Source organism: Ochotona curzoniae, unplaced genomic scaffold (genome assembly GCF_017591425.1).
Source record: "Ochotona curzoniae isolate NIBS_2020 unplaced genomic scaffold, NIBS_Ocur_1.0 contig_2210, whole genome shotgun sequence".
Classification (NCBI taxonomy): Eukaryota; Metazoa; Chordata; class Mammalia; order Lagomorpha; family Ochotonidae; genus Ochotona; species Ochotona curzoniae.
In genome coordinates this window covers 3,050,338-3,077,960 of record NW_024465369.1, presented here as the reverse complement: position 1 = coordinate 3,077,960, position 27,623 = coordinate 3,050,338, and the positions used below count along the sequence as shown (strand labels likewise).

Genomic DNA, 27,623 nt, shown 5'->3' with positions numbered 1-27,623 from the left:
CTGAGGGGAACAGTGCAGATACCTGGGCTCTAGCTGTCTTTCACATGAAAGCTCTCTTGCGACAAACTTTTGCTCTCATAAGGACAAAATCATAGGGCCAGAAATCTTTAGTTTTCTCTCCTTTAAGGGATCACTTTTCTCTGTTGCCTTATATTAAGTGTTTTAAATTACATATCGCAGTGCGTGATTTTTTCCCCCCATTTATTTCAGATAGGAAGATAAACTTTCTGTTGCTCCATGTTGGTTGGAACTCTTTCTACAGTTTTAAGAACTATAAAACTATAATAGAAGGCTCTAAAACTTGGCTGCTGCAGTTCAAATGTCAGCTTCTCTTCTGCAAGCTGTGTGACCTTTATTAACTTATAAGCCTCCCTCTGTGCCTCAATTTCTCAATATACAAAAAAGAAAATAATAAAATTACCTCTATAAGAAGGTATGCTTCGGGCCCGGCGCGGTGGCGCAAGTGGTTAAGTCCTCGCCTTGCACGCCCGGGATCCCATATGGGCGCCGGTTCTAATCCCGGCAGCCCCGCTTCCCTTCCAGCTCCCTGCCTGTGGCCTGGGAAAGCAGTCGAGGACGGCCCAAGGCTTTGGGAACCTGCACCCGCGTGGGAGACCCGGAAGAGGCTCCTGGCTTCAGATCGGCATAGTATCGGCCCGTTGCGGCTCACTTGGGGAGTGAATCATCGGACGGAAGATCTTCCTCTCTGTCTCTCCTCTCTGTATATCTGCCTTTCCAATAAAAAATAATAAAAATAAATCTTTAAAAAAAAAAAAAAAAAAGAAGGTATGCTTCCTGTAGTGCTTGGTATATAAACTCAGTCATTGAGTTATTTTTGTTATAATCATAGAATATTTTTAGTGCAAAAGAACTCAGCTTTTGTTACCAAATAACTCCAACATACTTGCCAAATGCAGAACAGGGAGCCAGTTGGTTATTGCTTAATTCCTGGGCTGTATGAGAAGTTAGGGGTGAAATCTGGACTGAGAAATGCCTAAACTGTTCAAGTCTAAATTTCTGGTTGGTCAGTGGTGCTGTGCTCATTACTGAATTTCTGATGGTTAGGTGGGCCCCAGTTGACCTAAGAGTTATATTTAGGTGACAGTTACTTTCTGCCCTAACTTGAAGTCCCATACACAAACTGCCTGAGATCAGTAATGGCCATTGAGGTTCTATTCTATTGTAGAAGCAAAGATTGCTTGAGTTAGGTGATCAGAACTTTGCCAGGCCTGCTGGATCACTCCCTCCAGTCAGTGAATTCCTTTTTTTAAAATTTATTTTGAATTTTGAACTATGTGGCACATTTTTGTATAGGCTGGGATTCCCTCCCAAATTCCCACCCCCCGCCAGATTATCCCCATTTTATTACAATAGTGTAATCCTTCATAAGGAATCATAATTCTATCAGTCTCTTATTTAAGTGTACCCTGACACATTGTTGGTACAGACAAATTCAAACAGTCCAGCATCCCATCGTCTACACATGTCCAACAGTTTCATTGGGAATCTATCTTTCGTCTGGATGCAGGAATGCATGTTCCATTGTACCCTCACGTCTGTGTATGATAGACCCCAGTACTCCATCATTATACATTACCATAAGTGAGAAGCCATGAAACAAGGTCAACAACCAGTATGAATTAGAACAGCCACATCAACAGCAATAACAACATCAACAACAAGTTACAGCACCATTTTTCCTAAGAGACTTCTTTGTTTCCTTTTTGTCACACATGTGTTGGCTACTCAGTGATGCATTATTTTTTTTTTCAAAGTGAATTCCTTTTGATAAAGGACAGGCAAGGACACCTTGGGTAAGGGAGATAATAAGAGGCCAGGTCCTGCCTTTACATTATAGGGGTTTGATTTCACTTTGGTCTCAGTATCAGCTCTGTCACTTATTGTGGCTTTATTCAGCCTATGTTAGTTTCTCTTTGTTGGTTACAGAATGTGAATGATATTAAGGCCTACTTATTAAATAGTTGCGTGGATAATATAAAAATGATACTTGTAAAGTATTTGGCAGAGTGCCAGGCAAAGATTAGGTATTCATTGTTTGTTATTGTTCTGATGAACTAATCCTGCAACAAGTTGCCCAAAAGCTCGATGGCTTAGCACAGTTCTTGTAACAGTTAGCTTTATTATCTCTAATTGTTCAGGAATCTGGCTCCTGTGGAGTTTCTCATGTGTTGCATTTAGATGGTAGCAGGGGATGCAGTCATCCTGAAGACTGCTTATTCGCACGTCTGGCAGTTAATTCAGGTTCCTGCTGGAATCTCAGCTGGAACTACGGATCCCTTCATGTATTCTCTCTACTTCTGCTTAGAATGGTGACTCAATTCCATGAAGAAACATCCTAAAAAGATTAGATGGAAGGATCCTCAGATTAAGCTTGGATATCTTGGATTGTAGTCATAGGCCCACCTACATTTCAAGATGAAGAAACAAACCCTTCTTGTAATGGGTGGATTATCAATGACACCTTGTAAGAACACATGCAACAGCAGATATGGGTGTAGTTGCAATATAATTTGCCAGAATTACCCATTTTTATATGCATTTTTTTCTCCCTGTGCTTTCTTTGGTCCACACTGAAAGTACCTAGTGGCCAGCAGGTGGTGTTGGCATTCTTCTAGCTTCCTACATGAGCTATATATAAATCATTAATCCTGCCTCAGAGTGCAGAATCCTCCTCCTGATGCTAATGGTATTAATGCCGTCTCCTGGTTATCACTTGTGCTCACTCCTGTTTGTTTATGGTTGATTGACAATTGAACATGGATTGTCAATGAATATGTGGAGAATATGGGTTGTACTGAATATCTTTCTTGCATTTCACTACTGCTTTCCAACTGAAACATATACTGTTACTTGCTGAGGAGACCTAGTTTCAGATTGTTGTGGTTGAAATTTCTTCCTAAGATTACTTTGAGGTTTTTCGTAGCAAATGTATGGCTCCTGTGTTCAGAGAAGCATCATTTTCTTGATGTGAAAAGTTGCCAAATATGGACTTCATTCCAACTGGTGTGTAGATATAAACCCATCTTTGTTTTTACAAAAAAATGTGGGGGGTGGAGGAAATTGCCAGTTTCAGGATCTTGATGCTTAGTTATCTTTTTAGTCTATTGTGTATTTTCCTCCCTTTTTAAAAATCTTTTGTTTATGCTATCCTCCAAAATAGGAGATTTGGCCAACAAGAACTCTGTAAAATTAAGTTCATGTTGAAGGAGCCCAAGTATTTCCTGTTGCTTTGTTATGTATCATACAGACTTGGAGTGTCAACGTCTGTTTTCTCCCCAGGAGCCAAAGATGCAGTAACCTTTTATCCTTGTATTGTACTCCTGAATATATGAAAGGGTTTCAACTAAGCAAATGGGATTTCTAGTTCAATAATTTTGAGCACAACAACATCAAAGAATTTGGCTTTGGTACAAAGAAACAGATTGAGTTACCACTTTCATTTTCTTTCCCTCTCAAAATTTCATTAAATCAACTTTGAGTATAAGAAATAAAACATAAATAAACCAATAACAGTGAGAAGAAGGAGATGATCATGTACAGATGAAAAGGATGTAGAAATTTCTAAAAGGAAAAACAAGAAAGTTGCAGCCCAGCACACAAATTAAAAAGGGGCATAGTTAGTGGGAGGTGGGACTGATTTTTCTATGTACCCAACAGCAGGAGGGATATAATACAGTGTGCTACCTCAAACTGTAAGTCCACCCCCTTCATTCTCACTGTAAATGAACCACCAGGCATCACCTGTTGTAGGAGGCAGATGATCAGCTTCCAAGAGGCAGATTATTCCCCCACAGAAAATAGGTTATTCAGGGGGGAACAGAAGATAAGCTAGAAAAAAACATCTAACCCATATAGAGAAACATAATATTGAGAAAGAAGCTATCTTTATAAAATGAGAAATGGTTATGAAAAAGGAATAGTGTGCAAATAGAAGAGTTCTTATAAATCAAAAGTAGGATCCCTGAAGTGTGAAAGATAGAATCAAGGCATGCCAAAAGGCAGAAATACAGAAGAAAAGAAATGATCCATCTAAGAGGTTAAACATAGCATAGGAGGTACTTTATAAAAAGAAAACAATGGAAAGCAAAGGTATTAAATTGAAGCAACTATCAATAAATTGTATAAAAGGTTTTACTTCTTATTCTGTTATCATTGCTATCATAATTTTACTAGTTCTTCATCCCACTATAATCAGCAATTCATTGATCCCATCCATATGTCACATGCTTTTATTATGTGTCACTGTCCTAGTGTCTGATCTCTTCATACTTACATTAAATTCAGCGATTATTCATTGTAATCCTTCCTTAAATATGCCTTCACATTTTTTTTGCTCCCTCTTATTTTTCTGTTCAAATCTACCTAGAACAATTCTGGTTAAATCTACCTGGTAGCTTGTTTTTGTGCCAACAGTGCTTTGCAAATATGGTGGATGTTCCTAAAATATGCTGGAACTTCTGGAAGCAGTGTGGCAAGCACCAGCCCCACAAAGTAACGCGATATATGAAGGGCAAAGACTCCGTTTATGCCCAGGGGAAACATTGTTATGATAGGATGCAGAGTGGCCACGGTGGGCAGACTAAACCAGTTTTCTGGAAAAAGACTAAAACTACAAAGATTGTGCTGAGGCTTGAGTGTGTCGAGCCCAAGTGCAGATCCAAGAGAATGTTGGCTATTAAAAGATGTCAACATTTTTAATTTGGAGGAGGGAAGAAAAGAAAGGGTTTGGGGTAGGGTTAGGGTTCCAGTTCTAATATCATCCTTTGCTTTGTTAGGAAGACAATAAAATCTTAAGGTTAGTGTTAACTTAATTTGTTATTTTTGTTTTTGTTTTGAGGAAATAAGCTGGAGCCATCAATTTAAAAAATCCTGGTAAAGCCTATACCCATATATATTGGCAGTAATCGTGAGTGAAGGAAAACCTGCTGCCTGGTTTTATTCTGAATTCATACTTGTCTTACAAATGTTATATTGCTGTACACTTTTTTATTATCCTTAAAAATACTTCTTCCTTTCTCTCATATCCTCAACTTTGTACCACTGTCTCATGTATCCTTACACCCTGCTGATAATGCACTTCCATTTCCAAGGAAGTGAAGGTTTCAGACAACAGTTGTTGGAGCTGCAGTTAGCTGCTCATTTTCCAGTTTCTTCACACCTCTTTCTTATCTTCTCTCCTTTTATTATATGTCAGTTATGTATGCTACCGTGTAACTCCAACCATTGTCTCAGCCTGTGATCTACTTACAACCTTGCCTTGGCAATTCTGCTGACATTCTCCAGTCTCAGATCCCTACTTTCTACTGACTTTTCTTCTTGTCATATAAGCACACTAATTTCCCCATCTAAAAAAAAAAAAAAAGAGCAAAAAAACGGTTTGATGATTTATTTATTTTTAGTGGAAAGTCAGATTTACAGAGAGAAGGAGAGACAGAGAGAAAGATTTTCCATCCATTAGTTCACTCCTCAAGTGGCCCCATTGGCTAGAGCTCAGCTGATCCAAAGCCAGGAGCCATGAACCAGGCAGGCTCTTTTTCCAGGTCTCCAACATGGGTGCAGGATCCCAAGGCCTTGGGCCGCCCTCTACTGCCTTCCCAGGTCACAGGCAAGGAGCTGGAAGCGAAGTGTAACAGCTGATATACAAACCAACTCGCGCCAGGCCCAAAAGAACAAAATTTGCTCTTGACTCCACCTTTTCCTCCATCCATTGCTTAATTTATGTGCTTTACTGTAAGACTCCATATACCAGTGATCTGTGTTTCCAGTCTGCATTTTCTCATCTCCTGTTCCTGTGTTCACCCTAACAAGGCTATTGATTTGCTTCTGGTATGGTCATTGCACAACTCTGGTGGTCATTGCACATTTTTTATCTTAGAATTAGCAGGCCCAGCACCTTAGCCTAGTGGTTAAAGTCCTCGCCTTGCAAGCACTGGAATCCCGTATGTGCACTGGTTCATATTCCAGCTGCTCCATTTCTGGGAAAGCAGTTGAGGACGGCCCAAAGCCTTGGGATCCTGCACTCTTGAAGCTACTTTGGTAGTGAATCAGTAGATGGATGATCTTTCTCTCTGTGTCCTCTCTGTAAGTCTGCCTTTCCAATAAAAATAAATAAATCTTTGTAAAAGTAAAACAAAAAATAAATATTACAAAAAATTATCAGCATTGTGTGACACTATTTATCCAATTCTGGAAACATCTCTTGGCTTTCAGGACATGTGTTTTCTTATGCTTCTAAATGTCTTTATAAGCCCTGTCCCGCCCAGCTTGTTGTGGTATTATTTATGTGTAAAAAATAAACATATAGATATACTCTTTGATGAGCTTTAACACCATCACAAAATTCACTCCTGGAATTTCTATCCCATCAAATGGTTTGTCCTCACTTTCAGTTGATCTTTGCTCCTGCTTCCAGAACCAGATGATGTGCTATTTTGTGTCTAATGCGTACATTTTCTAGAAATGACACACAAATGTAGTCATACACAAAGTGGTTTTCGGCGCCTGGCTGCTTTCATTTAGCCTCATGTTTCTAGGTTTATCCATGTCATTGTATGAATCTAGTTTGTTCCTTTTGCTTGTTGACTGTTTCATGGTATTACTACACTACATTTTGTTTATTAATTCGCTAATTAATGGGCATCAGTATCTTAACCTTTGGGAGCTGTTACATATTATGCTATTGAGAACATTCATAAGCAAATCTTTATGTAGACACGTGTTTTCATTTCTCTTGCCTGAATACCTATGAGTTATATTACTGAGATATTTGGTAAGTGTGTGTTTAACTTTTAATGAAAATGCCTAATAGTTTTCTCAAAGAACCACAGTGTTTTATAATCCCTCTGTCAACATGAAGATTGCAATTGCTCCACATCTTGTTTAGTACTTATAATTGTTATCTTTTCATTATAGTCATTGTGATGACATGTCATTACATTTCATTGTGGTTTTAATTCACAATTTCATATAACTAATGATGTTTAGCAAATTTTCATATACTTATTTGCCATTACATACCTTCTACGGTGAACTCTTATTTCCTCACCACCTGAACTCTTAAAAATATCTTCTCAAATAGAAGATTTGACATTGTTTCAGCCATTTTGTATGCTTCATGCAATAGAGCATACTGCAGTACATTTCATAATTGTATTCCTCCTTTCTTTCAATCTATAATAGTTTTTTAACCTTGCTGCTGTTTTTAAAATTTATTTGAAAGGCAGAGAGATAGATACAGTTTTTCTCATTATACAACTCTTTTTTGTTTTTCAGGAAAGTTTCAAGAGAGAAAGGCAAAAACTATTATGTGTGTACATGTGTCTGCAGTTTTTTTATATTTATGTATACCCACAGTTGTTATCCTAGGACATACCACCTACTGTAGTGGGCTAAGTCTGCCAGCAACAAATTCTTTTAGTACATGTTTTTCTAGGAAGGCCTTGGTTTCAGCTTCTGTTGTAAAGGGTACTTCTCCAAGATGTATGCTTGGTTTATAGTTGTTTTTCTTTCTGTATTTCAATGTCGTTCCTCTACCTTCTGGCCTCTGCTCTGACATGAAGAAAGCCCTTATAAAATCATTCCCTGTATACAAGTAGTTGTTTCTCTCTTGCTGTTTTTAGTATTTCTTCTTTGTCTTTGGACATTGTACCTATGATGCCTCTGTGTGTGTTTTGTTGTTGGTTTATTTCACCAGGATCGGCTTTCTTGGATCTTTGAGTAAATATTTTTTCCTTCAAATTTGATAAATTTTTTACCCTGAGTTTTTAATCTAGTTTTTCGGCCTCTCTCTCTGTCCTTTTGGGCCTCACTTTATATAAATTTTGAGAAGCTTTACAATGTCCTAAAAGTCTCTGATGCTCTGTTCATTTTTCTTCAGTGTTTTTTTCCTGTATATGTCAGATTGAGTAATTTTCCATGTTTAAGCTTATTGTACTTTTTTTTCTTCTCATATACTTTTGATTCTATTAGTTTCCTATTTCTGTGTGATAATTGTCACAAGAGCAATGGCTTAAAACAACACCCATTTATTGCTCTGAGTTCTATGGGTTGGAAGTGCAGCGTGGGATGGCTGGGTTCCCGGCTCACACTATCAGAATGCTGAAATCAAGATGTTAACTGAAACTAGAGTTCCTACTTGAGGCTCTGAGGACAAGAGAGCTTCCATGTTCATTCTTCTGACTCACAAAATTCCTTCTCTTCCATTTGTTACAATGAGTTCCTTGTTTTTTCTACTACCTGTCCGCCTGTATCCATCTCAGATGGTAGAGGCCATCCATGTTTCTTACCATGTGGATTCTTTAGTGTTAAGCTAACAACAACATCCTTCTCGAGCTTCTAGTCTCTCTTCTGCCACCAGTTGGAAAGCAGAAGACTTCTGCTCTAAATGAGCTCACAGCCTTAGATCAAGCCTGTTATGTTCAGAGTCACTTCTGTTCCCCTTAGCCCAACAAGGCCTACTTGGATAATCTCCCTGTGTAAAATTCAGCTGTGTCAAATATGTAGGATCTTTTAAAAGTTCATAAAAACATGCAGTATGGAAAACTGTATGGGTTTCAGAATTTCTTGCATTGAAATAAGAGCTTAGGGGCTGGCACCATGGTTCAACAGGCTAACCATCCACCTTCAAGCACCAGGATCCCATATGGGCACCAGTTCATATCTTAGCTACTTTACTTCTGATCCAGCTCCTTGCTTGTGATGTGGCAAAGCAGAGACTGACAGCCTGGGTCTTTGGAATCCTACACTCACATAGAGACCTGGATCCATATTTCTTACCATTGGCTCATGGCTTTGGAACAGCTCAGCTGTGGCTGTTGTGGCCATTTGGGGAATGAAGTGAATGGATGATCTTTTTGTCTCTCTTTCTCTCTGTAAACCTGCCTTTCCTATATATATATATATATATATATATATGAAAAATATAAATATATATATATATAAAATATATATATATATTTTTAAGAAATAGAAACTTATCTTTTAATTTCATTTTCCACAACTTTTAAAAAAATACCCTCACAGTATCATAGTAGTAAAATCCATTATAATTACAGCCCTAGGCACTTGCAGTGTTTGTACATGGGATTAAATCTTTAGGGACCATCTTGAATTTGCCTGCAACAACCAGTAAAGACATTTTTAGGTTTTACATTAGCTGTTGTGCTATTCAATTCTAAAATTCCCATATGGTAATTTTTTAGCTTCTGTATTTTATAATAGTTTCTTAACTGAATTGTTACCAGAATGTTCTTTAATTTGTTGAACATGTTTACAATTGCTACATTAACTTCAGCATGTGAGCATACTCAAATTTTATTATTTTTCTAATTCATTTGTATGTCTATCAATGTTCAATTGAAAACCATATATTTTCTTTATGTGATTTGAAGGACAGAAAGAAGGACACACTGGGGGATTCTGCAACTCCTGGTTTACTGCTTAAATGTCTACAATAGCAGGGAATAGGCTAGACTGCAGCCAGGAGCCAGGAACTCATTCCAGGTGTTCCACATGGGTAGATCCATCACTTTTCTACCTCCCAGGGTGCAAGTAGAGAGGAAGCAAAATTTGGAAAGGAACTGGGACTTGAGCCTAGGCACTCAGATATGGGATGCCAGCATCCCACTGGCATCTTAACTGCTAGGCCAAATGCCTGCTTCATTTCATATATTTTGGGTAGTATAATATAACAGATCTGGCATCTGATTTATTCTTTTTTGTCAACCATGGAATACAGACATTGATGTCTCTGCTGAATGTTTTCATTCTTATTTATAATTATTAGCCTACCTTCCTAGATCTTGCTTTTCTGTTTATATAGTTATAATCATTAAGTGACAATTTGGACGGAAATTACTCCTGAGCTGATCAAGCCCTTAAAACTTCAACCTTCTGCCTGTCAGTGTGATGGCTTGACACAGTAATTGCTGTCATCTCTCAAGCTTTCCTTAGTTTTCACTTTTCACTAGGCTATTCGTGCCCTTTGTGCAGACAGCTGTACTTTCTCAGTCAGCCAAAGAATGTACAGTGAATTTATCTCTACCTTTTATGAGTTTCTCATTTTCCAGAATTTCTTCTTAAATTTTTGGTTTGTCTGATGCTCACCCCCACCGAACTGTGATTTTTGATGAATATAGCTGTAAATTTTCTCTCTACATTTCCTCTTAAGTCTCCTATTTTTTTTTTACATTTTTACAAATTTTTGTGAGTAGGGTAATATAGTTTCAAGGCAGATTGCCAATGTGTTCTCACATAAGTATTACCAAGGTTAACAACTAATGTTAACTTCAATATATGTGTTATAGATTGAGAACTTTTAAAATGTGATTCTGGCAGGTTATTTTATATCCCACTCTGTTATTTTCTAAACTTTGATAAATAATTTAATGTAATTCCACCACTTTTAAATGTCAAATGCATGGATTTTTGTCTTCCATGACACTGCTTTTCTGTGGGTTCTGTTCATGTGATTGCAATAGATCCGTGGATGAGGAAATCCCTGCAAGGTCTATTGGCTGTCATAGTCCATCTCTTGAATCTTCATTAAGCCAGATATTTGCTGTCAAGCTTCAGTGGGATAGTAGATCCGTTTGTTCTGTCCTCCATCCTCATTAGTTCAATGTGTGTTGCAGCCCAGCTCAGCCCAGCCCAGCACACATTTGCCCCCATGTAACACAAGGGAGTAGCAGCCCAGTCAGAACAGTCCCCAATAGCCCCCATTGGACTTGCCCCCCAGCTCTCTGGTTCCTCTGCCTGCCAGAAGGTTCAGTTAACTAGTCTGGTCACATCCCATTGAGATCTCATACATCATTGGGCATTGAAGCCTAACTCAACCCATCCGACTCCGCCCTCCATCTCATGCTTATGCCAATGGGTGCCACCATCTGTCCAGTTAGGCCTGCCCCCAGTCCTGGTTCTCATGCTCAACACTGGGAGTTACAGCCATCAGAGAGGAGCCCACAACATCCCCATGGAATCCACTCCCAGCCTTGGATATTGACTCTCTAGGTGGTTCTGCAATCTAGTTTGACAGGACTTGCCCCTAGTCCCAGCTCTTGCCAACTGATGCTGGGGCAAAGCCCAACACGCCTGCCCCTATTCTGGCTCATGATTGTACCAGTGACATGTAGGCCACCAGGTGTTGTAGCTCTGCCCAGCCTGGTCTGCCCCCAGTTCCAGTTCTCAGGCTCCACCAGGTGCAGCAGTTGAGTCCCCACCACTCCTCTACCAGGCTTTCCCCCCACCCCTGTTCCCAGTCTCATGTGTGCTGGTGGATGCAGCGGTCCAGTCTAACGTGACCCATCTTACCTTAGCATTTGCTTGCAGGTGCTGTAGCCTGACTCAACCCGGTGCCCCTGTTCCAACTGCTGTTCTTAGAGTACTCAAGTTTATAGAGACAGAAAGTAGAACAGATTTGTTACACAACAATGTGAATGTAACTGTAAACTTTTTAAATGCCCATTATTTTCACTTAGTTGAAAGAATGACTCACAGAGACAGATAACCTTGAACTTTTTTCTTTTTATGCCTGTGAGATACCATCAAGACCAAGCATTTTAAAGATGCTAATTTAAAGATGCGTTTAAAGATGCTAATGACTCCCAAATTTGTAACTCCAGACCAGACTTCTTCCCACATTTGTAGATTTGTTTATTCATTCATCTGCTGACTTATGAAGGCTGAAACCAAATTCCTGATATTTGCTAGCAGACATTTGCTTCTTTCACTGTCTACCCAAATTCAGGTATAGATGTCTTTATTCTTCCATTTCCTGGGTCAGTAACCTTGTTTTAATTCTTAATGCCTTTCATTTCATTGTATAGATTCATCGCATCAGAACATCCTGTCAGTTTTACCTTCAAAATATACGTGCAGTTTCATCCTCATCCACAAATGTGAATACCATCACCCAGTTTCAAGTCACCATCATCTTTACCCTAGATTATTAAATAGGCTTCTGTTTTTGTTTTAACTTTACTCCCCTGCAATAATCAGTTCTCAGTAAAGCAGTTAGGATGGTCATACTGTACATAAAGGAAATCATGTTAAAGATTTATTTTATTGGAAAATCAGATATATAGAGAGGAGGAGAGAAATATATAGAGAGATATACAGAGATGTTGGAGTTTAGCTGGTCAGAAGCCAGGAGCCTCTTCCAGGTTTCCCATCAGGTGCAGGTTCCCAAGGCTTTGGGCTGTCCTTGACTGCTTTCCCAGAGAGCTGGATGGGAAGAGGTGTCTCTGGGATTGGAACCAGCTTCCATATGGGATTCCTGCAGACACAAGACAGGACTTTAGCCCTTGATTACCGTGCCAGGCTGCAAAGCTAGAGTTCTTATCAGGATTCACCCGCTCCCATAGGACCAAACCTCCAGTGAAATTTCTGACCTGCCCTGCTCCTCCGTTCAGTTTTTGGAGCTCATTTTTTTTCCTGCGAGCCTCTAGAAGTATGATGATGACAGACTTTTTTATTTTCCTTCATCATTGTGCCTCATGTCCTGATTTGTTTCATGCAATGATCCAGGATTCACCTTGTCTGTGAAACCTTCCTTAGCAGTGATCAAGATTTTCATACCTTTTCCATACATTTCATGTTCTCCTTATTAAGCACATTTCACTATTTAATATATAATCAACATTTTTGTTCATCTGAATAAAATGTGTGTTCTTTTTACAATATTATAATCCTAGAACCTAAAACATTGCTTAGAGCATATGTTTACAATTAGATGTAAAACCATTTTAGTGAAAGGTTCTGAAAAATTATGAAAGATATAAGCATCCATATTAAAAGATCTTTCTCAGTACAGGTAGAATAGAGGAAACACGTTTTTGTATAATTTCTATATGTCAAGGTTGTAAAGAAGATATCAAAAGCTTTCCTAAAGGTAGAAAAAAAGACTATAGATTAGCAATCATAGATACTGAATGACACTTAGGACATTTCAATCAAACTATAGAGGGAGAATTAATTTTAAACTAGAATTATTCAGGCAAACACCCAAAGTCTGAAGTCAAAGTAGTAATTTTCACTTCTGAAAATGTGTGAAAAAGAATAATTAATGAAATTAAGTTTATTTTTGAGATTGATAATTGAGGAGTTTATTTTAAAAAAAAAGAAGAAAACCAAGAGAGAAGAAGACTTAGCATTAAAGCCAACCCAGAAGTTTAATGAGGACAGCCTGGAGATTATACATATGGCAGCCGATAAGGAAAGCAATCAGATTGTTTTAAAATGGGAATTCAGCCTTGTCCAACTGGAATGAAACTTCACTTTTTAGTATTAATAACAGGATAACATTGGACTCTGGTTAAACAGATGTGTTTCTTATCTCAAAAAAAGAGAGAACTTTTTTGTTATCGTGAATAACAAAATAGCTACATAAGAAAGTTGATGTCCAATGCTAAATAGATAAGGAGTAATATTAATAGAATATAAGAGATATCACACCTTGATGTTGAGTGCTAAGAAGAAATTTAACCTGTGAAACTGATTCTACTTTGAACAGTATCATTTGATCCTTAAGACTATACATTCTGTAAATTGATTTTAATTTAGTTTTAGTGTTAATTTTATATGCGAAGGTGAAATATTAAGTATGGCACTAGTGTATAATATCACTGTAGAAAATTGTAAAGGAAGATTTTTTTCTCTACTTTTTTTTTCATTTTTACTTTAAATTTAGAAACACAGAGACAGATGGAGTGAAATCTTCCTCTGCTCATTCACATTCCAAATGCCTGGAATAGCCAGATCTGGTCCAGGCGAAAGCCAGAAGCCCAGCGCTCAATCCAGATCTCCCAGTTGGGCAACATGAAACCAGGTATTCACCATCACCTCCTTCCTCACTTGCTGTGCACCAGCAGGAAGCTGGATTCAAAGCGGAGGAGTTGAGACTCAAAGACACTTAGTATATTGGGTTTAGGCATCCTAAATTGTGACTTACCCTTCTTCAAACATCCATCTCTGAGAAATGTTTCTGAAAAATAGAGGTGATAGAAGTTGGGACAGGTATTGTTTGCCCCTACTGAATTCTTCTCTCTGTATTGACTCAAACTTTATTGCATACTATTATATTCACCTGGAAGCTTTCAAAATCTTGATGCTCAAGTTAGATGGGTGGGTTTTCTAGGTATCAGTTTGTTGCTTTTACTTTACCAGGTAATTCCAGTGTGTGATCAAATCAGAGAATTTGTAATCAGAAGTTCAAAGAACTATAACTAAAACTTGAATCTATTCTCTAAACTTATAAATGTAAGGAGTGGTAAGATGATCCTTATAGCTATCATCACTGGGGAAAAGTAGGAGGAGGTGATGTAGGAGGATGCTGGAAATGAGACAAATTTTGTTTAGTAAGAAGCCAAATCTTTTTTCATAATAGAATGTTGTAATACATCAAGATTCCAAATTTTGCTTCAAAGTTAATGTTAGTCATTTTATTGTACTTGCAAATGAGGAAGTGTCCCTTTAGTCATGTTCCTAATTTTATGAGAATCTTCACTGTCTTTTTATATAAATTGAGTTAATTAGAACTAGATCTGAGGTCATTAAAATAAGTTATCATCTGCATATTAAAATCAAGTTCCTTTGGCAAACAGTTTGCATATTAGTGAACAGACACAATATTCTATAAAAGATGTTTTAACAAATGTAGTTTCCTCTGACAAATATTTTAGAAACAAGATAATGCATTAACAGTCCTTGGAACTATCAAAACAAAACTTTTAATATTGTGGTATAAAGTTGTTTGTCTTTTTTAGCCAATAGCTTAGACGGAAACCAAACTTTTTAATGCAAAGTGTAGTAAGGCATTGTAAATATATTCTAGCCTTTTCTTTCTCTAACTCACTGAGCTTCTGTCAGCCTTTCTTGTGATAAGAATGACAAGGGAAGCTTTCAAAATCCACTTCCTGTTTTATTCTTGCCTAAATTTAATTTATTTTATAAAAAAAAATTTTTTAATTTGAAAGGTCCAGTTATAGAGAGGAGAAACAGAGACTTGTTTCATCAGCTGGCTCACTCTCCAGAGGGCTGCAACAGCCAGACCCTGAACCAATTCAAAGGAAGAACCAGGAGCTTCCCCTAGGTCTCATATGTTGATGAAAGGGGCCCAAGTACTTGGAGCATCTTCCACTGCTTTCCCAGGTCACAGGCAGAGAGCTGGATCAGAAATGAAGTACCAAAACGAGAACCACCACCCACATGAAATGCTAGCCCTGCATGGTAAAGGACAAACCTAAATAGCCACCACACTGGACTTTATATTTTTTTCATCTGCTTGAAAGGCAGAGTGCCAATAAGGGAGGGAGATGAAAGGGAAAGTGAGAGAGAAACAGAAACACAAACAGGCAGATGTGGTATCCCACATGCAGTGGTACACTCTGGCAATAGCCATGGCTTGGCAAAGCCAAAGTCAGAAGCCAGAACTTCGTCTGGGTCTCCTACATGAGTGACAGAGGCCCAAACCCTTGAACTATCATGTTTGACCCTCCAAGTATGCATTAACAATAAGGTGAACTGAAAATGGAGCACCTGAGACTTGAAATGGCACTCCTCAATAGCATACAGGTATTCCAAGCAGCAGCCTAACCCACAGAGTCAAAACCCCCTCCCCTAAATAATCTCTTAAAACTTCATTATAAGTAATGATTAATTGCCACCTGGTGCTGTGGCATCAGGTATTTTCCTGGTCATGCTAAAATTTAGAATTAAGTATTTAAAATTTTCTGTGTCCATAGGCATCAACAAATAATGCCTATAGTTAAAGAACAATGAAATTTCAAAATAGACATAATAAGATTAACAAGGCTGCTTTCAGGATTGATGTTGAGATAAATGGGTAAAGGTGATTACTCTGCAATGTAAGTTCTTCTTTTCTGACTTTTTAAAAGTAAAAATTGTAGTCATGAATTACCATGATTTAACAAGTGAATAGATGTAATAGGATTTTTTTAAAGATTTATTTTTATTATTTTTTTATTGGAAAGGCGGATATACAGAGAGGAGAGACAGAGAGGAAGATCTTCCGTCCGATGATTCACTCCCAAGTGAGTGCAACGGCCGATGCTATGCCCCAGGAGCCTCTTCTGGGTCTCCCACGTTTCCCCGGGCCACAGGCAGGGAGCTGGAAGGGAAGCGGGGCTGCCGGGATAGAACCGGCACCCATATGGGATCCCGGGAGTTCAAGGCGAGGACCTTAACCACTGCTCCCCCTAGATGTAATAGGATTTTAAGGTGGGCATTTGACCTAGCAGTTAAGATGCTATTTAGGATGCCTGCATCCACACTGCAGTGGCTGAATTCCATTCCTGACAGTAACTCTTTAATTTCTGATTGCTGCTACTGGAGATTATGAAAGGCAACAGGTGATGGCTCAAATAACTGAATTCCTTCTGTGCACAAGGGAGGCTTGAATTGAATTCCTGGCTCCCAGCTTTGGCTGCCACCTAGTCATAACAGCTTTAGGCATTTGTGGAGAAAATTGATGAATGGCAGTTGTCTCTCTGATTGCTTCTTCCCTCTCAAATAAACAAAAATTTAAAAATTAAATTGAACAAAGCTCTATGAGAAAGCAAGGGCTCTCATATGGTATTCCTTGCACAGAGAAAGTCTGAATGTTCCATCCTTGATCAGTTATTTATTTAAATCAGCAAGGTCTCCTGTCTTAGCAGGTTTGCACATCCTTGCTCATATAGCAGACCTGTGATTTACCTCATTTCACATGGAGCTGCCAGAGTCCCAGCTCAGCATACATAGTTTGGGTGAGCCACCTTGGGTCCTTGAGATAGTCTTCTCAACTGTGAAATAGGAAGAGTCTATTTTTCTACCCAGGACTTCTTCCTGAGGAGTGGTGAACCGGGCATTATAGTTTAACTTGTCCTTGTTTTCCAGAGGCACAAATACTTAATGCCATATAAACACAGAAATGTGGAGTCAGAGGACATTTTTCCCTAATTTGTTTCAAACGGGGACATAAATGGTTTCTGCCAGCCTGTGGAACATGAGGAAATATTGAAAGCAGAATCTTAACTCCCTGCTTTTCCTTTGCTCCTTTTTGGTCTTGGTATATGTTAGATGAAGACTTTCCTACTGTTTAGACATTCAGTTTGGATGAGATAAAGCCTAGAGGAAGGATCTGGAGAAATAATAAGTAGCCAGTTTAAAGGCTCAGGTGCACCTTAATGCCCACTGTTAGGTATAAATGTGTGCCATTCACAGTAGTTATTGGTCCAGCTGTCAGTCATCTGGACCTCTTAAACCACAAAGTATGCTGAATTTTTTGTCTTTGTTTTCTCATTTTTCCCAGAAAATCTTTCCTTAAAAAAGAAAAAAACTTGGTGGGTCAGGCACACAGAGCATAACTCCGCTTCATCAGCCAATCTTGGCAGATGACCAGAGGAAGCAACCCCTCCCCCCGGCCACTTTTTAAGCAGCCAACACCATCTTTATTCCGCAGGCTTTGCCCACTGGCCAGCCTATGATGAGCTCTGTAGTCTTGGGGGTGATGGAATATTGCCTAGGGACATCCATGGATATGGACACCATATGTGTAAGTGAGGAATGAATCCCGAGGGACACCTAACAATAGGGCCACTGTAATGACTGGTAAGCGAGGGGACTGAGACCTGGTGGTATGGAGGGGAGAGATTAGAAGATGCATATGGATCAGACTGATTCATCAGCCCACATGGGAGTCCTAAGTTGGGCTTGTTAGCACAGAGCATCACTGACCACCACACGCAGTACCACATGAAAGCTATGGCTGGGGGCCTGTCTAGTAGAACTAGATCTGAATACCTGATTGAGTGTTGGAACAGGGACCAGGTCACACTAGGCAGGACTGTGACCTAACCAGCATGTGAGAGAACCAGGCCCAGGTATGGATTCTGTGGGAGATAAGTGGGCCCAACCCTATGACAGTTCCCGCTGGTTAGCTCAAGAGTTGGGGTGGTGACTGGCTGAACCAGGAGTGAACGTGAAACCTGGCAACACTCACAGGTACTGGAACTGAGAATAGGCTTGGCAGGTCCAAGCTGTAGCACCTGTTTGTGCTTCCTAAAACAGGATGTATGGCAGGCTGGCCCGCAACATCAACCAGCTCACACAAAGGCCACGATGGAGGGGCAGGCTATGCCAGGCAAGGGCCTAGCACCTGCTGGAGCATGAAATCTGGGTCTGGCAGTGGGCTGAGTAGGGAAACTGAGAGACTCCCTTACTGGGCCATAGCTCCCACTGCTGAGCATGTGTTCCAGACTTAGGGGTCAGGCAAGCTGGTCAGGGTAGCCCCACCCATTGGCAGGTGTGTGGGTTGGTATTGGAAGGTGGTGGACTGGGCAGGGCTGAGCAGATCTTAGTCCACTGGTGAATGCAGAAACCAGGTTGGAGTATAGGTCATGCCGGTCTGGTGAATCACACCTACTGGTTCACATGAGCCAGGGATGGGAGCAGACTGAGTAGGACCAGGTTGCAGCACCTGCCAAAGAGAGTTGGGACTAGGGGCTAAGTCAGGCCAGGCTACAGCATCCAAAGACAAAGGCTGTGATGGATGGGGGATATACCAGACTGAGTCAGAGCAACCATTGGCATGTACAAAATCTGTAGATGGGAGCAGGCCTGGCTAGAGAGCAAAGGGGCTGCCCTGACCAAGCTGTGAACCCCATTGGAGAGTGTGAGGGCCAGGGTGGGGGCTGTGGTCTGGTCTGGATATAGCTGCAGAATCCCTCAGCAAGTGTGTGGGCTGGGTATGGGATGTTCTATACTGTGCTAGACTCCAGCATCCACTGATGCTCGTGAGAACTAGGGTAGGTATAGGATGGACTATGCCAAGTCTCTGCCCTGCTGAGCCAAGTGTGAACTGTGTCTGGGTATGAATCAGGGTTGACTGGGCTGCAGTGCACAACAACAAGAACTGGAATGGATGAGGGCTGTTGAGGAAAGATCACTGGTCCTGCTAGGGCAGGACATGGACTAAGTAGGTCTGGCCCATTGACCCACTGGTGCACAAGAGATCTTATATTACGTCTGAATAGAAATAGCCTTTTTGCTCTGTCTCTGCATTAATTTCTGCAGTAACATTAGTAACATTTATTTCTCTTTATTTATTTGAGAAGCGGGGACAGGAAGCTGGGGTCAGAGACAGAGGGAGGACTTCTTTTTTTTCTGCTGGCTTATTCCCCAAATGCCTGGAGTTACTAGTACTGGGATGGGCCTCTGTGTGTGTTTGTGTGTGTGTGTTTGTATGTGTGTATATAAAACTTGAAAATATACTAATGAGTCTAATGAATCTTAAAGTCTAAGTCACTCTGAACATTTCTTCACTATTCATTGCCGAAAATCATCTTTTTGATTGGCAGTTGTATACACAAGAAGAAATAATTGCCAATATGTGAAATAAAGGCCAAGTGAGACTTACACTTCCTGAAAACAATTCTCTCAAAACCACTAAAATACCTCTCCTTTTTTTCCCAAACTAGGATGCAGTTACAATTTTTTGTTTTATTTGTTAGTATAAGTTCTAGGGCAATTTTGTGTTAATGGAGTCAAACAAATGAAGCATAATATTTCCAAAACATTATTAAGCATCAGAGATTAGTTTAATTTTTTTGAAGCTCATGAACAGATAAAGCAATTCATGGAGAAAAGTAAGCTTTTGGTATACAAAGAAGGCATTTTTTTGTGTTACCCTTCATCTAGTATGTACTTTGAAATTATTTCAAGCTTTTTTGTCTTTACTGTGTGTGATTAGTGTTTCATAATGTGTTGCTGTTCCACAGCGATGGACTTGGTGCATGGAGCCCATAATAACACGCTTGGACTCTGACTGATGGTCAAGAGCTGAAGTTTTACTAGTGGCATCAGACTTTATACACTGAGGGTCCTATGGGGATAAGGGAGGAGGTATTGAGCTTATCAGCAAAACCTATCAACAGTTTCTATACTTTTATTTGGACCGCCTTTTGTTTTGTATATTCTACCAAATGTTCTCATACACATACTGTCCACTCAACTGTTCTTATACAAATGATATCCAATCAGGTATACAAAAGGTAGCCATTCGGTTGTTCTCATGCAAATATTATCCAATCAACTGTAATCCTGTGCTCACTGACCTTCTAGGATCACATTGTCCTCCTACAATAATGTATAAAAAGCTTTGAAAAAAATCGCTAGAAATTGTTTTGACTCTTTTCAAAGTAGTAATAAGTCGCAGATGAATATTCATCTGAAGCCTTTCCCTTCTTTCCTTAGTCATTTACACTTCTCTGTGCTTCTTGAAAACATTGGTATGTCTGGCTTCAGATCGGTGCAGCACTGGCCGTTGTGGCCACTTGGGGAATGAATCATCAGAGGGAAGATCTTCCTCTGTCTCTCTTCCTCTCTGTACATCTGTCCTTCCAGTAAAAATAAAATAAATCTTAACAAAAAAAAACATCGGTGGATGAAGATATGATGTGTAAAGCTGCTGAACATGGTTGAGTATAAGCATGACATGAGAATGCCATTGAGTTACCCAACTCTGCCTCCATCCCAGGACTGTTATATGTAATGTGGGATATATGAGTCCATTTCGTGATTAAACACTGAAAGTTGAGTTTCTGTCTTGCTCTGTATTTTAAGGGAAACATAAAACTAGTTTTATAAACTAGTTTTGGGGGATGCATGAAATCTGGCATTGGAGGATAGCAAGTTAAGTTGTCTGTGACAGCAACATCTCATGGACGTTGGGAGTCCTGGTTACTCCCATTACCATCCACATCCCTGCTTATGCATCTGAGAAAGGAGCAGAGGGTGGCCCAAGTGCGTGGATCTCTGCACCCACATAGGAGACCCGTGCGAATCTCCTGGCTTCCGGCTTCTTTCTGGCCCAGCCTTGACAGTTGGAGCCATTTCTGGAGTGGACCAGTGTATGAAATACCTCTTTCTCTGTATTCCCTTCTCTGTCTGTAACTCTGCCTTTCAAATAAATAAATATTTAGAAGCCATTTTTTAAAGTTAGTTACATTTTCTTCGGTTTATTAACAGGCACATTTAAAACTGCCATCCTCTGCAATTTCCCCCTTTTTTTTTTTTTGCCAATTCTTATTTACTGAAGATAGTTATTTGGTTTATATTGAACTAAACTTATTACTACTATCATAACAACAATAAAAGCTTTATGATAACTTTCCATTTGCAAAGTACTATCTTACCTAATTTGATTAGAACTTGACTGAATTGTTCATAAACTAGTACTATGAAGATGGGTATCTTGGACATTTATAATTATATGTCTGCTAATCTGCTTCAAGCTCTAAGAAAATGCAATGGACTGATTTGACATACAACCAAAATAAGTATTATTTGTTTTGTATTTTTAGTACAGAAATCTTTAACCAGAAAGAGTTAGGCTTGAATATAGTACTTAGATAATCCCTTCAAATACATAAAAATAGGTTTATAATGGCTTAATGAGCATTCGTTTCAAGTATCAACATACATTGCATGTCATTTCTTCAAAATATCCAGGAAAATATTGCCCAATAAGAGGTTTAAGTATGAATCTGGAACATATGCTAGGCTGATAGCATAGGATGTACATATTCGTAATATTTGAAACTATGTGAATGGATGATATCACTAGGAAGTTAGGAGAAACAAAAGAAGAACTGAGTAAAGATTCAACGATTAGGTGTGAAGAGGAGGCAGTCCTGGGGAAGGAGGTGGAAATAAATGCCTGGCGGGGCATCAGGAGGAGCTGGGGCGTGCAGGAAAGTTGTTTCAGACACCATCAGCAGTCTGAGCTGGAGAGGAGCTGAGGGTGAACATTTCCTGACCCTATGTGAAGGCGGTTCAAAATGTCCATGAAAAAAGTGGAATGAGTGGCAGGTGTTGTACTGCAGGGGGCTCAGCTGCTCCTTGAGACAGCTTATGTGGAATCCCCTGCAAGAGTGCCTGATTCCAGTACTGTGTCTACTTCCAATCCAGCTGCCTGTTAGGGTGCATACAGGCAGTGAAGCATGAGGTGATGGCTTGGATACTTGGATCCCTTCCAAGCCCATGGGAGACTTGGATTTAGTTCCTGGGTTCTGGCTTCTGCATGGCCCTGGCCCAACAGTTTTGGGCATTTAGAAAATGATCCAGTGGAAGGAAAATCTCTGCTTGTCTGTTTTCCTTTGTCTCTGACTTTCCAATATGTAAAAATAAACTTTAAAAACTAGAATTAAAATGTGAGCCTAATTTGATGTGGAAATTGTAAAATCCATGCATAGTGTTTTCATAATACATGCTTCCCTGACCTTTTTCAACACTCCGCAAATGACTGGATTTCAGGATTTTCTTGTGATGAAATAAGCTTATCTTTTTTTCATGAACTTTTTCAAGTACCCTCCCACAGTGTTCTCACCATTTGGTAAAGCAGTGATAAGACAACCAAGGATTTTTTTTTTATTCCCAATCAGAATTTCTCCTTATTTTTCATGACTAGTTTGTACATATTTTGGATTTTACACAAGATTAGAAAATGTGTAAATCATAAATTACTTGTGACACAGCATATATGAAGATAGCTTGAACATGTAGATTATATTTGCAGAAAACTACAAGAGGAATTGGTAGCTTTTTTCCTCCAGAGTAGCCAGAACCTAGGACACTGTTGAAGAATGAGGAGTGAAGAAAAACTGTCCATGTTCATGCCTCTGGTGTCATGTTGCAGGAATTTTGACTCCGAGTATGGCAGCAACCTCAAATTCTTGTCTCGCAGGAAAGAAGAATTTTCATGCGGACACAGTTTAGTTTTTTTTTAAAGATTTATTTTTATTATTTTTCATTGAAAAGCGGATATACAGAGAGGAGAAGACAGAGAGGCAGATCTTTCCTCCGATGATTCACGCCCCAAGTGAGCTGCAAACGCCCACTATCAGATCCGAAGCCAGGAGCCTCTCCGGGTCTCCCACGCGGGGCAGGTTCCCAAAGCTTTGGGCCGTCCTGACCTGCTTTTCCCAGCCACAGGCAGGGACTTGGTAGGGAAGCAGGGCTGCCATGATTAGAACCGCGCCCATAATGATTCTGGGCTGCAAGGTGAGGGAACCTTTAAACCACTTGCCCACCGCGCCGGCCCCACATTTTAGTTTTAACGCAAGAATTATTAGAAAAAGTTGAGAAGAGAAGACTCCGCGTCCTAGTGGATGGGAGGGGCTTTGAGATAGAAAGGACCCGCATGGGGAGTGTTGGGACTTTTAAAGCATTTATTGCAGAAGGAGTTTTCCAAAGGACAAGAATTGCCCGGTATGGACATCCAGGGCCTTGGGCAGATATGTATCACTTATCACCCTGAGACCCTCCCATAATGGCCGGAGGTAATGGCCGATAATACTTCAGGTGGGGCATTGATATGCTAATAGCATCCTTGTCCCTTGGAAGAGACGTGCTCTGGTGAATCCAAGACATGGTGGGGAGATTCTCTTTTACTCGGGGGACCCATAATACCCTAACTGCCTACTACCCATTCTAACTCCTCTCTCATCATGTACATAGGAATTTCAAAAAATTAATAAAACTGAAAAAGGAAAGCCATTCTGTTAGCTTGGGCTTAAATGCATTGTCTTGGCTGAAAAATAAATGATGTAATTTGATCCACTGAAAGCAGGGTTCCTCTGGCATGGTGCGGAGGAATATGTGGTGGTATTTAATTAAATTAAGTTCACTTTGGCATATTATATTAGAGAGTAAGTTGTGATTGATGTCTACTGACAGATGAATAACATGAAAATGGCTAAAAGGCCTGTGTTTCTTTTGATGTAACATGAAGCTAGCAGATCATAGTTTTAGATTCTGTGTCCTGAATTCTATACTTGAAATTCCAAGCAGAATAAGAACACTTGCACACCTCAATCAATTCTGTGTAATCCAAATATTCTTTTAGAGAGTTTTGCTGTTTGCGCATGGGTTATTTATTCAAAACAAGTTAACATAGAAAAGGTTTGGGTTAAGATACAAAGTGTTCAGTATTGTGAATTTATGATTCTGTGAATAGCCATATAGCAGCTGGTATGGAAAATGATTCTCAGAAGTACAGTGCTGTTCAGTGTTCTATTTTCTGTATGTATCAGAATTTGGATTGAAAATAGCATACTCTGAACATGTGCATCTGAAGATACAGCTGCTGCAAACATTACCGTATGTGTGTATTGATATTTTCAGTAGATGATTAATGTAAGGAGCCTCAGGGTTTTGGAAGGGACTTGGTGAAATAGAAAGTTGCTTTCTAATGTCTGCAGCCCAGCTGGATAAATTACACATCAAGCAATTAACAATAAATTTGGAACTGGGCCCGGCGCGGTGGCGCAAGTGGTTAAGGTCCTCGCCTAGCAAACCCAGGATCCCATATGGGCACCGGTTCTAATCCTGGCGGCCCCGCTTCTCGTCCAGCACCCTACCTGTGGCCCGGGAAAGCAGTCGAGGACGGCCCAAAGCTTTGGGACCCTGCACCCGTGTGGGAGACCCGGAAGAGGCTCCTGGCTTCGGATCCGCATAGCATTGGCCGTTGCGCTCACTTGGGGAGTGAATCATCGGACGGAAGATCTTCCTCTCTGTCTCTCCTCTCTGTATTTCTGCCTTTCCAATAAAAATAAAATAAATCTTGAAAAAAAAAAAGAACAATAAATTTGGAACAAAAAATATTGTTTTTTTGGAACAGCGGAACACTACATCTGTGTAAAATTCAGATAGGATTGTATAGCTGTTGGCACACCAACCTAGCTTTGGCAAATACAGTGGATAGTCTGTAATGAAGTTTTCTTCTTGGTTGGAGTTTAATATTCCTCCAATTGAGATCCGACTTGCTTTTTCCCAGTAGGGGAAGAAGTTATTTTTATGGAGAAGTCGGCTGTAAGGAACCTTCCCTTTACAAAAAAAAGACTTAAGTTTGGGTCAGACATGTTGTAAACTTGGTATAAAGTAGGAAATTATATTGCCCAGATTTTTCCTTTTTAATTTATAGTAACACATTAAAGTCTTCCTTAGGTGTGCTGTTTTCTGGTTCTTGACTGTTCTCTTGACTGCTTCTCTGCATAATCAAATTTGCAACAAATTCTGTAGTTATTATCTTACTTTTAATCTTTTCTTTGCTATCACAGTTTCTTTCTGTGTATTTCTGTTGCTTCCATTTTTCACTGACCACAGTCTCCTTACCTCTTCTGTATGTTAACAAGTAACCTGCTAATAACACAGTGTGCAAGTCTTTTAGCTCTTATCCTCTGCAACATCTTTGTGTAACTTTGGTGTATGTTACTTGAGCTTTTTAATCCCAAAACTTTATTTTCTTCCTCTTTATATACTTCAAGTTCCTCCTTTTGCTTTTCCAAAGAGATTATTTCTCAAGCTTCCTGGCATGAAAAATTTCTCCCCTTTCTCCATCGTTTACATCCAAGAACCCCATTCTCTTCTACTTCTGTTATCATCTTTATGCATAGCTACTTTCTCATTTTTATTTTTGTCTTGAATTGATTTCTCAGCTCCTGATTTACATTTATATCAGCCTACCAGATGTCTCACTCATGGAGTCAATAAGAAACTTATTGAGTCATCCATACTCTATCTTAAAAAAATATCCTCTCTTGATCCTGTTTTTCTTGCCAGCTATTATTACACTTTGTCTCCCTGCCTGCAAGATAATTCTCTGAGACAGGAATCTCTACTCACCCCCTCTTCTCCTTGTTTCATCTTGTTGAACCCGCCAAGGTGAAGCTGTATCCATTGCTGCTGCATCAAAATGATTATTGTCAAAGCTGAATGATCTTTTGTCCAATCAAACGGGCATTTCGCTGTCCTCATTAGTTGTTTTCTGTTTGTTTGTTTCTTGCTATAATTGTCAATTCCCTTTTTTTTTTCAAGACCCTTTACTTTGCTTCTGGGGTACCCTGTGCTTCCAGTATCTTTCTGTGTAACTGGACACTGCTTCTGCTGAATTCTTTGTGATTTCTAATCATTGGAGTGCTCCAAGGTTCAGTACGTGCCTGTTTTCTTTATACAACTTTATTTTCTTATTATGGAAAAAGATGCATAGTGTCAAATTTACCCTCTGAACTACATAATACAATAGTGTTAATTGTGTGCACATGTTTTTCACCAACTCTCTGCAACTTGTTCTTCTTGCACAACTGGAAGTCTGTACTCATTCAACAATTTCTCTTTTTCCCCTCTCCATTTTCTCTGTTCCCTGCTTCGCTGGGTGATCGTATCTTGTCTCCTGATGAAATATCGCCTCTCTGCTGTTTCACTATTGATTACCCTTAGAACCCCCCTCCTTCATTACTTCCCCATCACTTTCATTGATCCAGATTGTCAGATTATGCCTCTCTGTTTCTGAAATCCTAATTTAGAATACACCATCATCCTTTAAGTTGTTATTGCTCCTCTGGTTTCCAGTTCATCTTCTCAGGTCTTGAATCTGTGCAAAGATGTATTTATTGCATGGTTATGAAGTACTTTTCCTTCGGTGGCATGCATGAGTAAAGTACTATTGGAGATATTGTTAAGTCCCCAATATCGCTTTTCCATCAATTCCAAATAAAAAACATCTTTGTTTGGTAGAAGACCTGTGAGTTCTGTTTTGCTATCAAGTAGTCTACATAGTTTTCATGCTTTGTAGTATCCAGTGCTGACAAGACTAATAAAGCCCTCGTTTTACCCTCTTTGGGTAATTAATTGTTCTTTCTGTCTGAACACTTACAAGATTTTTTTGTTAGTCTTAAAATTAACTAATCTTATAAGGATGTAAATAGATCCTTGTTTTTCTCTTCAATCCAACCTGAAACTATTTTCACCTAACCATCAGAGGTCTTTCTTCCACCTAGAGAAACTTTACTATTTACCCAATGTGGCCTGTCTTCCTTATGGGACCCTTTCTTCTTTTTTTTTTTTTTTTAAGATTTATTTATTTTTATTACAAAGTCAGATATACAGAGAGGAGGAGAGACAGAGAGGAAGATCTTCCTTCCGATGATTCACTCCCCAAGTGCGCGCAACAGGCTGATGCTATGCCGATCCGAAGCCAGGAGCCAGGAACTTCTGCCGGATCTCCCACATGGGTGTGAGGTCCCAAAGCTTTGGGCCGTCCTCGACTGCTTTCCCGGGCCACAAGCAGGGAGCAGGATGGGAAGTGGAGCTGCGGGGATTAGAACCGGTGCCCATTTGGGATGCCGGCTCATTCAAGGCAAGAACTTTAGCTGCTAGGCCATGCTGCCGGGCCCGGGACCCTTTCTTCTTTTAGATACCCTTCTTTTGGTCCTTTGGATTTATCTGTCCTTCAAGTGTTTTGTTTTTGCTTTTCTTTCATCATCTCAATTTGTTTTTTGAAAAGCATTTGTTAGCCTTCAGTGAACCTGTGGTTCCAAGCAGTCAGGACACAGGCTCCCTCCATGCCCTTAACCTCCTCAGCTCTTCTGAACAATAACAAAAAACAGGATGCTTGAGAGCTTTCCAATTCCTAGAGCATTGTAATGCTCCTAACCTCACCACATTGGTGATGGGACTGCTCCAGTATTGATTTGGGAGCATTTGCTATCTGCTGTACCAACCAAAATCAATAGTGGGCAGAAGCTGCTGGTTCCCCTGGATGTGGTAAT

At 39.7% G+C, this 27,623-nt stretch overlaps 2 protein-coding genes across 4 annotated transcripts in view; both read left to right on the top strand.

The window, feature by feature from the left end:
- The window catches only part of ZRANB3 (zinc finger RANBP2-type containing 3), a 219,011-nt gene that overhangs the window by 56,574 nt on the left and 134,814 nt on the right, over positions 1–27,623 (top strand). The window lies entirely within an intron of this gene.
- Positions 4,447–4,719, top strand: LOC121150563 (60S ribosomal protein L36a-like). The gene has a single exon (XM_040971503.1). It carries the CDS (start codon positions 4,447–4,449, stop codon positions 4,717–4,719), a length of 273 nt encoding a protein of 90 aa, XP_040827437.1.